Here is an 11,830-nt window from a genome sequence, read left to right on the forward strand (position 1 = left end):
CCCAAGGAAAGGACACAGGGTCATCTTGATTTGCAGAGCAGATTCTGTTAGTTTAGGATGTGAAGTGGGGTGGGTGGAGCTGTTTTAACACAAGATGCACTGAAGGCCTTCTCGAGGAATGGCTGGAGACGGTGTCCTGCGCCCAGGGTTGCCACCCCGGGGGTGGGGGAGGGGAGGGCGCTCTGGATCACCTGTGAGAGGCAACCGTAAAGGCCTTAGATAGCAGAGGCTTTGACATTTCTAATTTATGTTTTGTTCAGGTTTTGGATCCAAATATGGACCTGCGGACAGTGAAACACTTCATATGGAAGAGTGGCGGTGACCTCACCCTCCACTACCGGCAGAAGTCCACGTGAGGGGTGGGCGAGCGCTCCTGGGTATCCATTTACTGACCTTCCTCTGTGGCCCAAGAGTAGTCCTAGGCAGCCCACTGAGCCCAGTGGGAGCCAGACTTCTAATGGCCGATTTGGTATGGACCGAGATTCTCTTTCAACTGCGGTGACTAATGGAAATGTAATATAGAAACCAGTCTCCTTATGTAGAGCAAGCTGTGCCCAGGGAGGCAGAGTCCGAGAGCAGAACCCCAGCCAACTGTCTCTCGAGATGTACAGAGAACTGACAGGCCAGCGCAGGCCTGGCTTCCTCCTTTTATTTCAAAGGACCTTATCTTCGTTAGCACTTGTTAGAAACACATCCTGTAGGGCCGTATCTGTCGCTGTGTTTCCACTTCACACGTGCTGAGTAGCTTTTCTAAGAGTACATTCCATTCGTGCAGTACCTATGAAGGCTTTTTCCAAGTTTGTCATTAGAAACAAATTGTTTTCCCATTTAAGACAGTTATTTTTAATAGGAACTTGCTGATGCACAGTTCGAGAGCCAGCCCATTTCATAAATGACTAGTGTTGGGCTTGTTTCTACTACTGCACCTCAGATGTGTTCCTGCAGATGGAGCTGTGGCACCTCCAGGGGCTGGGCCATAGCACTTGGACCGCTGTGTCCCAGCGATGCCACACAGACCCCGGTGCCCCGGACTGTCCGGCAGCCACAGGGAGGTGCAGCTGTCGTACTCCTTCCTCCACTGTGTCATTTTATTTACGGGCAAAGCCAGGTGGCACCAGAGGTACTTGCTCTGGTGAGCAGCAAGGCACCATCAAAACTTAAGACCGTGGTGAAATTTTAACTTCGTTTAAAATGCTACCTAAAATGTATGGTGTCAGTGCAAGGATATCATGGTGAGTTGCTTTGGTAATTCATAGCCTGGAAACATACATATTTGTTTTCCAGAGTTTTATATGCAGGTTTTTGTTGTTGTACCTCTATCCAGATTGCTTTTCACTGTTCTTTCTAACAATCTAAAGCTTTCATAGAATCATTTGGATCTTGTACAGAATATAACTTATTGGGGATAAACACTTCAACTTTTGGCATAAAAACACTTTGGATTCTCCCCAAGGTCATTTGTATTCAGACGAGAGCAATGGTCTGCCCCGACCAGACTACGTGAGACACGCCTCCCGTGTGGAGCCAGAAGCACAAGTGCCTTCAGAGGCAGTTCCTTCCAGGCCAGGGGCCTCCCCAGCTCGTGTGCAGCGGGGCCCGGGGCGGGGTGAGGAAGGGTTTCTTTTCTACGTCTTCACGGGTTCAGCTGAAGGCAGCCGATGGGCCTCGGTCCAGACCTTCCTGTTTGAGACACTGGGATTCGCACAGCTGTAGGGACAGGGCTCCCTCCCTCACCGCGGGCAGCCTCCTCTGGGAAGTGGACAGGTCACTGCCGCTGGCTGAGGACGTGAGCCCCTCCCTCACGCAGAGAGCAGCCCACTTCTTTTGTAAACAGCCCTTTCTATCTGTTGGATACAACAGTGCACTTTTGCTGCACGTTTTTTAGCAATAGCCGTGAATTCATGTCAGAAAACACACCAAACTCATTTACCAGCCCTGTTGTGTTTGCATGAGGGGCCCTTGGGCTAAAGGGAGGGTTTTGCTGCTGGGCCATCTTGCCCTGCTCCCGTGCTCCCGAGCCTCGAGGGGCGGCTGTGCTCCCTTCCTGTCATAGATCTGACCCCAGCATGGTTGTACTTTTTTCTTTTCTTCCCGTCAAACCAGTAAGTTTCCAGAAAAGTGGACAGTCTGCAATGCCAAAAGGGTAAAAATCTGTATTTCACAGTTGTATAGAATAAAGGCTTTAGTTAAAATATTCAAAGCATAGTACATGTTTATTTTTTTACTTGTCATTTTCCTTCAGAGCAGATGATGGAGAAATTGAGAAACCTGGTTTTCCTGTTTACCCTGGAAATGATTAGCATTGGTATCCACTTTATCCTGCAACTTGGGAAGAGGCATGTGTGAAGCAAGGAAGACCAGAACCCTTGGGTGAGGGCGCCGGGGCCAGGCGGCCAGGCTGCAGCGCAGGGACCTGTCCTCGGAGCAGTCTCTGGGCTTGTTCTTCCTGCAGCTCCGCAGGTGGAGCTGGGCTCCCAGGCAGCCCAGGAGCAGGCCCCGGCGCCGGCCTTGCACCCAGGCCTCCTGTCTGCAGTGTGGCTGCGCTGGTGGGCTGGACAGGGCTCGCTGTCCATGCGATCAGAGCGCTAGAAACTCAGTGTTCGCTAATTGGGGGCCTCCCTGCATACATTTGGCCTGTGCCACCTTCGGCTGATCGTCCTTGTGCTGCGGGCCTAAGAGCTCTGATTTCCTTGTACATGCGAACATTACAAATCAAGCAGCAGTAGGGACTCAATGTGGACAGAGACTAGAGGACAAGGCCAGAGGCAGCCTTCATGGCAACGAGCACAGAGTGTGGGAAGGCAAGGGACTCTAGCCGGGGCAGGTGAGGACCCCTGCAGGACAGAGCACAAGACCCATGCATGCCTTAGCCTCCCAAGGCACCTGGTGGTAGGAGGAACAGCACACACACACTGGGAAAGGACAGAAGGGCCCTCACCCACTCTTGCCCTGACCTCTCGTTTCCCCTTGTGGGGGGAGCTGTGTGTAAAGAGATCTGGTCAGGACTGGCTTGGAGAGTGTGAATTTAAATTTATAACTTATTCACCACTGGGGCTGGCCAGGTGCCTTGTGTATGTAGAAGAGATTGTTAAGTTTGGGAGCTGACAGGGGATACACTGGAGATACTAGGTCTGTGGGGTGTCGGCCCGGGGGAAGAAGAAACATCGTGGCCTAAGCACAGGTGAGTATCTGCTGAAGGTTCTAGAATTTCCAACCCTCCTCTCCCATGAGAGGTGGGCAAGTTCACTGCCTCTCTTCTCCAGCTGTGACTGGCAGATGTCAGTCAACCTGAGCCAGCTGTGCAGTGTGGCACAGGGATGGGGGCACGTGACAGAAGAGACAGTAATTGGGGCTTCAAGGGTCCCCAGGGTTGGGGTGCCTTCCAGTAGACAGCACTGGCTCAGCTGTGCAGGAAGGCAAGCTCTGCAAAGCAGTTAGGCAAACACCACACCCACCCCTTCCTCCCTTACCCCACCGCCACACCTGATCACGCCTGGGCTGCTGCTTCCTGGGAAGCCAGTGACCACGCAGGAGCAAGCACTGGGCCTCAGCGTACACGGCCAAGATGCCCTTCCCCAAGGCCCACGCCTCCTCTCCCCACCACCAGGGCTCCGTGCGCCACACGAGCAGCAAAGCCTTCCTCTCCTCCCCCAGCTCCCGCCCAACCGGTTTACCCTGGGGTGCTGCTCCCAGCTCCCTACCACCCCAAAGATGTGCTTAAGATTCTCAAACAAGGGCTCAGTTCCCCAAAGCCAGGGCCATCCCGCAGATGCTGGCAGGTCATTTCTTGGAAACCAGCAGGGTGAGTGGACACGAGCCCTTCACCTACAGAAGTCCCCACACATCACTCGGAGCCATAGCCCAGGAAGCTGGACATACTGGGCTGGGATCAGGCGAGGGGCTGGGCCCGGAGTGTGGCCTGAGCCACCTCCCCACACCTGGACCTCAGGAAATGCCATCAGGGGCCTTGCCGTTGCCCAGGGTGTTGTTCGGGGGTAGCGAGCTGGGCCTGGCTGGCTGCCTCGGCTTCCGCCCTGAGACCTGGACTTGCTGTGCTTGCCGGCTCCTCCTCGGCCTGAGCTTCGAGCAGCTCAGCAGACAGCCCGTCCTCCGGCGAGGCTGCAGAGGTGAGGCTGTCGGGAAGGGTCAGCTGCGGCAGGTGGTCCTGCTGGGCCTGGGCACCGGGGCTGTCTGGGAAGGAGACCTCAAACTCTGATCCAGACCACGTGGCCTCACCTGCAACACACAGGAGAGGGCTCAGGAGGCCTGTAGAACCTGGGGCCCGTGTGGCCGGGGCAGTAACCCCACTGACCTCCAAAGCCCACCCAGACACTGAGGGGGAGGAGAGAGCCAGCGTACAAACACCCTGACATGGCCGGATTCCTCCCACATGCCAGCCTCTGACCCATGGAGAAACGGGACAGCCTTCCCAGAGGCCCCTGCGGGTGCAAGCCACTCACCGCCACGCTCGTGAGAGCCACTGCTGGAGCCGACGTCCTCCAGCCCTGCGGCTGGCACGGCGGTGGAGGTCAGCTCTGGGAAGGAGGGCAGGCTGGGCCAGACGCTGGCACTGCTGTCCAAGAGGGAGATGCCCGACACGTCCAGGAAGCCTAGGGGAAGGGGCACAGCTCTTTGCCAGCACAAGAGCCTGCCTGCTGAAGGCCAGTCCCCTGGCTCCCTCGGCCCCGTTCCTGGGGCACCTGGCTCAGCCTGAGACTAATCTCAGCCTGTGGTGATGCCCCCAACCCAACCCAGAGGTTCCCCTCCCCGCCCCCCCCCCCCCCCGCAACTGCTTGCTTCTAAGGAAAGAAAGGGGCCTGGCATTGGGCATCATGGGAGTGGCAGAGGGACCAGACCCTGCTCCAGCCCCAATGTGCTGCAGCCTTGAGCGGGCACCTCTCTTCTCTGGAGAGTAGTCTCCCCGTCTACACACTGTACGAGGTCAGCTGCAACCATCCTGGCACAGAGTAGGGGTCAGTAGGTCTGAGGAAGGTTTTGGTTCTGTTGCCAAAGTCCAGGCCTGAGCCTGGGGCCCATTTCGGCACCAGGGGTGGCAGGTTCCTAGCCTCCTTGCCAGGACCTGCTCACTACCTGGGTCCATGACTCGCTGCACTGGAGGCGGCGGCTGAAGAGGAGTCTCCATGGGCCGTGGCAGTTCGCCGAGGTCACGCACACCAGAGCCGAGAGGCCCAGGCTCAGGAAGCAGTCCCTCTATGGCGGAGCCAGGTGCCTGCAGCAGGGCCTAGGGGAGCCAGGGAAAAGAGGGCACAGGGAGAGGGCGGTTGGGACAGTGTAGTCCAGCTTCACCCCAGCCCCCACCTGCCCCAGAAGCATCGCTCTGCCTGAAGGAGCAAACAGCCTTGGCGGTCGGTCCCTCTCTACAGGTGATGTGAAGTCAGACAGGGGCCTGGCTGGCCTCCCCGGCAGTGCTGACACGGAGAGGGAGCACTCTTGCCACTCTGAGGAGCCCAGGTGCCCATCTGGCTGGGCCCCGTCAATGACCCACAAGAAGGAAGGGCCTTCCCTGAATTCCAGCATGCCTGGAAAGCAATCCTCCCATGCCCCGGGCACAGGTCCCAGGCACCAGCCCCGTGCCTAAAGGCATCAGGGGACCTGCTCAACAGCCATGAAGACAAGACCAGCACTCTCCTGCAGACGCGGCCGGACAACCAGCCCGGGGGGGACTCTGATGCCCAGCCTCTGGCCCAGCCTTACCGCAGGCTCCGCCCGCCCCGGCGCCCGTTTCCCACTCATGAAATGTGAGTGACAACTACTGCCTCACCTCCCCACCTCAGGGGCAGGAGAGCCAGAGCGGGTTTCATGGTCCCAGAATGGGCCCACCTGTTCCCACTGGGTCCCACAAGCAGGTGGGCCTCCTAAGGGCCTCCAGACCCTCTCTTCCTTCTGTCCACATGAAGCTCCCCACATCCCCTAGTCGACAGGTGCTCCCCACGTACCTCCAAGTAGTCACCCTGCCTGGAACCCATCTCTGGGCCAGGAGGGGCAGGAGAGTCCAGGGGGGTGGTTCCAGGAGGCAGGGCACCAGGTGGTGGGGTACCAGATGGCAGAGTACCAGGTGGCAAGGCACCAGGTGGTGAGGTACCAGATGGTGGAGCACCAGGTGGTGGGGTACCAGGTGGTAGGGCACCAGATGGCGGGTTACCAGGTGGCGGGGCACCAGGTGATGGGGTACCAGGTGGCAGGGCACCAGGTAGTGGGGTGCCAGGTGGCGAGGTACCAGGTGGCAGGGCACCAGGTGGCTTCTTGTGGTAGCTGGGGGGCTGGATTGGGATCCGGTGCAGATACCCGTAGCCGATACCACACCCCAGACTGCCGAAGTCCAGAAACATTCAATCCAGGAGTTGTCCCACAGCCTTTCCTATGCCTGCCACCCCCACCCACCAATGGCAGTGAGGGGGCTAAAAGGACGCCTCCTGGACCATGGTCAGCCTCAGGATTCCCAAACCAGGGCCCAGCCCTCCGCCCCCTACCACGGGGCTCTGGGGTCCATGCCCACCAGCCAGGCCCACCCAGGGCCCACCAGGACCCCACCCTACAGCCCTCCGACTCCCGGAAGTACCTGCCCTCTCCACCCCAGGCTGCGTTGGGAGTCACAGATACCTCCCGGCAGGAGTCGGACTCGGAGTTATAAACCATCAGCTTCAAGGGCTTCCCCTCATGGGACTCGATGAGCGTGAAGAAGTCCTCAGACTGGGACAAACACACGGGCCTGAGCCCTGGCCCAGCGCTGGAACTGGAGGCACCTCCCATGGACTGCACCCCCATCTCCACACCCATCTGGGGTCAGGGGAGGGCCGGGCCTCGGGTTCCTCACCTCCTGCAGGAGCTGGTCTGAGCCAATCACATAGTCTGTGTAGGGGCACAGGCCAGCAAGGGAGGCGGGCGAAGAGGGTTCCACATCCTGGGGAAGAGTAGAGAACCATCACCTCACTACTGGCGTGGAGGAGGGGCCAGAGCTGCCTCTCCAGGTAGCCTGTAGGACACTTGCCCTCTGTCCCAGGCCAAGGCCTGGAGCCCAGACTCTCCTACCTTACCCCCCAATTCCCCTACCTCCCCAGCAGAGGGCAGTACCGTGGCATGGCTCACAGCACTGAGCTCTGGAATCTGCCCTGGGTTCAACTCCTGACTCCACCAACTGCTGGCTGGGCGATTGGACAAATACTTAACCACTCAGCTGCAGGTTCCCAACAATTAAGACTGCGATATGCAGTGCTCACTCATAGGGTGCTGAGAAGATTTTAGAAGTAACATAGGCAAAGAATGAAAACCACACTCTGGCCCACAGTCAGCGCCCAACTGCATGGCTGTGAAGGCCCCTGGGGAGGGGATGGAGGCGAGGGCAGTGGGCAGGACTGGGTATAAGGATCACCCTCTCCCTTAGAGGAGCCGTGAGCCACTGGCCCGTCCCAGCCTCCTCGGAATGCACAGGGATTTCCATCTTCGCCCCGTGGCACTAGCGGACAAGCTGAGGTAGGTCTAAGGTTGAGAAGGCTCCCCGAGAAGTCGGTGAGCAACAGAGGAGGCTGGAAAGCCAGCCCGTTTCCAACTCAGGGCACCCTCCTGTCACCAGGTCGCGGGAGCAAGCATTCTTGCGAACTTGGGCACCACCAGTGGGCGCACATGTCACATGTGCACGTGTAACCGTGATGGACACGGACAGCAACGTCTGTGACAATTCCGTCACCGAGACTCACAAGGTTCAGGCCCCAGGCACCAGCCCAGTGCCCAGGCGTCTCAGAGGACCAGCCGGAAAAGCACGCCAAGGCGGCCGCGGCGGCACCACCACCCTCCAGTAGGTGGCAGCCCCACCTCTCGAAATAAGAAACCACGTAAAGAGCAGGGGTGGGGAACCTTTTTTCTGCCAAGGGCCATTTGGATATTTATCATGACACTCGAGGGCCACACACAATTATCAACTTACAAATAGCCTGCTCTATTTGGTCAAACATTTAATTAACTCACCGCTCATGCCTTGGCAGGGCCAGGCTAAATGATTTTGCAGGCCTCACCTGGCCCGCGGGCTGGATGTGCCCACCCTGGGATAGAGGGTCACAAGTGCCCAAAGGCATACGGCTAACAAGAGGCAGGGCACGCCATGCAGGTAAAGAGCTGCCCTCTCTGGACACTGGAGTGAGAAGGACCCTGCCCTCAGGGAGTCCTCCAATAGCCCACCTGGCTACTGGCCCTGTCCCAGTTGCCCCCACACCCTACTCCCCACCCCCAGGTACCCCCCCCCCCCAAACGCCCTCACGTGTTCTGGCCCCACCACCTTCCCCTGCCGTGCTTGGCCTGTGGCCCGAATGCCCCACTCCTCGCCCCACCCACATCCGTGCCCAGCCCCACCCACTCACCAGCACGTGCCACACATGCTCGCTGGCCCTGTGGAAGCTGCAGAAGCGCACACTGGCGCCCAGCAGGCCCGGGCCGCCCCACATGTTGCTGGGCACCACCTCCACCTCGCGCACCCGCATGGTCTTCATGTTGAACACCTCCAGCTTCACCGGCTTCTCCACATTGGCCTTCAGCAGGTCCCTCAGCGTGTCAGTCTCCTTGTTCTACGGGGGCAGGGGGCTGACTCGAAGGACCCCCACACCCCATCCGGCCACTCAGACAAGTCTGGGTCTGAGGTGGGGCAAGGGCCTTGGTGGCCAGCTGCCCCAGCAGGGCCACACCACCCCCCAAGTAGTGCTAAATGGGCCTCCCTCAGCTCCCCCTCTGACCCAGAAAGCACAACAAACTCATCAAAGAGCCTCCTGGGTTCAGGGCACTGCAGGCTGTCCCGCTCTGAGCCGCCCTGTGGCCAGAGCCCTCACATCTCTCATGCCCCAAGAGGCAGGCCCCTAGGCCCCGTGGCCAGCTCCAAGAGTCCACTGACCTCCAGTCCACCCCAGAGAGCTCAGGAGCTGAGCGCTGGGCAGGGAGAAGAAAAGGGAGGTGGGAGCTGGGCTGGAGCCTCCTTTGGGGCATACGGGACACACACACACACACACACACACACACACACACACACACACACACACGGCAAAGCTCACCAGCCTCGAGTGCCCGATGGTGATGATGAAGTCAAAGTAGGGCTCCAGGCCGGCCTGCTGGGCTGGGGAGTTGTCCTGCACCTGTCCCAGGGCAGAGGCCGGTCACGGAGCCCGCCCCGTGACTTCCAAGAAGCCCCGGCCCTCAATGTCAGAGACCATCACCACGCCCCGTGTCCCAGCGAGGAAACGGGCACTGGCATGAACGTTCCGGACAGGCCGCACGTGGGCACTGCTAAGGTGGCCTCCCTCCTCTCCCACCACCTTCCCGGGCACACATTTTTCCTCTTTAGGAAAGCTGCTCTTCCCTGACCATGATCCACAGATCATGCTTCCTGGGATACCTCGTAGGAGAGCCCTGGGCAGTCTGGGGCTACCAGGAGGCCCCCCGGAACAGGGTGGCGCAGGCCTTCAGGGAACGCCAGGAGGGCTTCCCAGAAAGGTTAAGATGTGGACAGAAAGGGAGGGCCCTTCGTACAGAAGTGGGCAGGGCCCCATGAGAGAGAGAACCAGGGCTGTGGCCAGAAAGAGGCAGCGGGGAAGGCAGCCTGTGGCCAGATCCCAGAGGGCCCCAGACCCTGTGGTGACAGATCCCAGGTCAGCCCAGCAGGCGATGGGAGCTGCTGAGGAGAGCAGACCGCAGGGGCAGGAAGGAGCCTGAGCCACGGGGCCTGGTGAGCAGTGCCAAGTCCGCGCCTCACAGTTCAGCCTCCGCTCCCATGCAGGGCATAGGAGTCATTCCTGGCCCAAGGGTGCTCCCTCCCGGCACTGGACTCCCAACTCCTCCCATCTCCAAAAGCACCGCAACCAGGGCTGCAGCTGCAGCCGAAATCCCTCTCCAAGGCCCCATTTACAGAGCCTTGCCCGAACAATGCGGCCTTTATCTCCCTTCAGGTCCCAACCCTGAAGGTGGGCTCCACCCCTCAGGCCTTTGGGTGTCATCGCTTGAGGCCCTGATGACCAGGCATCTGCCAGGCCCCAGCCCAGAGGGCTCGGGGTTCCTGTGGCCTCTGGTTCTGCTCACCTCTGCCAGGGGAAGGCCCTAGGCTTCCGCCACCCACCAGCCCCTCCAGGTGTGGATCCCCCAAACTGAAGGACAGCTCACCGCTGAGCCTTCGGATCAAAGCCAGTCCACCCCTAGCCTCCTTTGTGGCAGCGTCACCAACGGAGCCCCTTCGTGCCACCTCCAGAAGCTGCCGTGGCTTCCAATGAGAGGATCTACTAGAGCCCCAGAACCCCACCCCTTTAGGGGAAAGCTGGGACTCCGTGGCTTTTGAAAACCAAAGGACAGTTCATCAGAGAGAGCTTGGAAGAGGCGCTCCTCCATGCTCGGGGGCCACTCTAAGCCACCCCACCTCCCCCTGGTAAGACCCGGCTCCTGGCACCTGCCCACTACTGCTGTCCTCCACCATTAAGGAGGTCCAGAGGCTCAGGCCCCCAGTCTCCAGGCCCAGCCCCCTCCCAGCCACCCAGAGCCTCCGTCTACCCTCTCCTGTGGCCTTGTGCTCAGCCTGGCTGTACTTACTGCCCTGGCCCTGGGCCTTGTCACTGACCACTATGGCTCTACAGAAGAAATTATCTGTGCTGCTGCCCACTACACCCCTTCCCCCCCCCCTCCCCAGGACACCCCGCAGCAAGCATGACCCTCTGTCCGGCTTTCCCTTGGGGGTTCCCATCACGTCCAACCCTCCAGCCCCCCACCCACAGAGCCTACCATCACAACACAGAGACCAGGCAACAGCCAGGCACCGAACTGACAAGCTCGCTCCGGTCTCTGCGGCCATCCACGCTACACAAGGGAAGCGGGGTCCTGACCCAGTGGTCGGAGGCCCCCCTGGTCTGCTCACCTCCGTTACAGCCCCTCCTTCTCTACAGTACAAATCTCGGCCCCCAGATCCCCATCGGGCTACGTACGGGACCCTCGCGACCCGCCGCGATCTTTCACCCGGGACCCTCCGCTGCTGCAAACGCTGTCCCCGCGTCGGCTGCGGGCTCTCCCGCTCTCCCCGGCTGGTTAGCGCTGGTCCTCGAGCCCCAGTAGCCTTCCCGGCCCCAGGACGGGCGACGTGTGCGCCCGCCAGCCCCCCGCAGCTGGCGTCCACTTGGTTTTCCCGACCCGCGGACCCAAGAGCGGGGACCGCGTCCAGACCCAGCACGGAGCGCGGCACACACTGCACAGCAGGCAATCACGCAGGCGACCTCCGTGCACAGATGCGTCCCGCCCGGGGCTGGTGCAACACCCGCCCGGGAGAAGGGCTATTGCTGGGGCCCGACCCGACCAGGAAACGCTCCCGCTTCCTGCACAGCTGGCACTGGGGAGGGCGCCGGACCGACAGCTGCCGCGGACGGGCCGGGGCCGGGACTGCCGCGGGGCCGCCTCTCGCGGGCCGTTCCCCTCGCCCAGGGGGCCTCACCCTCCACCCGGGCAGCCGCACTAGGGCCGGTCCCTGCCTCCGCCGCCCGGGGGCCGGCGCCGAGGCGTCCCGGGCGCGTCGGTGTGGACGCCCGGCCCCGGTCGCCGGCGCCGCGGGAGCGACTCACCCCGTGCAGGTGGAAGCCCTCGGAGGTCTCCGCGGGCTGCTCGGTGCTGGAGCCCAGGCCCATGGCAGCGGCCCGACCCCGGCGCCAGCGTCCCCGAACGCAGCGCGGACCCGGTGCCACCAGCGCCGACTCGCCCTCTCGGCGCTCAATTACCAGCGCCTGGTCACGTGGACGCTTTGCCACGCCCACCCCGGATTCTGACGCTCTTAGCAACCGGCCCGCAGCTCCGTCTCCAAGGA

The 11,830-nt window shown here is 60.6% G+C and overlaps 2 protein-coding genes across 6 annotated transcripts in view; one reads left to right on the forward strand and one right to left on the reverse strand.

Annotated features, from left to right (window-relative positions):
• Window positions 1-2,200, forward strand: part of WDR48 (WD repeat domain 48) — a 34,397-nt gene extending 32,197 nt beyond the window's left edge. For all 3 annotated transcript variants that reach the window (XM_059664437.1, XM_059664438.1, XM_059664439.1), the window contains one exon: window positions 261-2,200. In XM_059664437.1, coding sequence (XP_059520420.1) covers window positions 261-356 — 96 coding nt within the window. In that variant the 3' untranslated portion in view covers window positions 357-2,200. The remainder of the gene's footprint in view (window positions 1-260) is intronic.
• Window positions 2,195-11,756, reverse strand: GORASP1 (golgi reassembly stacking protein 1). Of its 3 annotated transcripts, XM_059664441.1 has the most exons (10): window positions 11,592-11,756; window positions 9,054-9,134; window positions 8,373-8,576; window positions 6,836-6,922; window positions 6,581-6,711; window positions 6,235-6,330; window positions 5,958-6,189; window positions 5,092-5,242; window positions 4,461-4,610; window positions 2,195-4,236 (listed from the first exon to the last, which is right to left on the reverse strand). In XM_059664441.1, the coding sequence occupies exons 1-10, from the start codon at window positions 11,652-11,654 to the stop codon at window positions 3,959-3,961; spliced, it is 1,473 nt and encodes a 490-aa protein (XP_059520424.1). In that variant the 5' UTR covers window positions 11,655-11,756; the 3' UTR covers window positions 2,195-3,958. The 3 variants fall into 3 exon arrangements, with proteins under 3 accessions (XP_059520424.1, XP_059520423.1, XP_059520426.1); XM_059664440.1 differs by having other exon boundaries at window positions 5,958-6,330; window positions 11,592-11,755; XM_059664443.1 differs by lacking the exon at window positions 9,054-9,134 and having other exon boundaries at window positions 5,958-6,330.
• Window positions 11,757-11,830: the final 74 nt, after the last annotated feature.

The sequence above is a fragment of the Myotis daubentonii genome, chromosome 14 (assembly GCF_963259705.1).
Source record: "Myotis daubentonii chromosome 14, mMyoDau2.1, whole genome shotgun sequence".
Classification (NCBI taxonomy): Eukaryota; Metazoa; Chordata; class Mammalia; order Chiroptera; family Vespertilionidae; genus Myotis; species Myotis daubentonii.

What these genes read in the sequence shown, in the direction of transcription:
- GORASP1 (XM_059664440.1), bottom strand. Translation starts at nt 11,654, where the DNA reads ATGGGCCTGGGCTCCAGCACCGAGCAGCCCGCGGAGACCTCCGAGGGC. An exon ending in AGCATGTGTGGCACGTGCTG is followed by an intron (nt 6,923 to 8,372) that starts GTGAGTGGGTGG and finishes ACTCTTCCCCAG; the next exon opens with GATGTGGAACCCTCTTCGCC. An exon ending in GCCTGGGGTGGAGAGGGCAG is followed by an intron (nt 6,331 to 6,580) that starts GTACTTCCGGGA and finishes GGACTTCGGCAG; the next exon opens with TCTGGGGTGTGGTATCGGCT.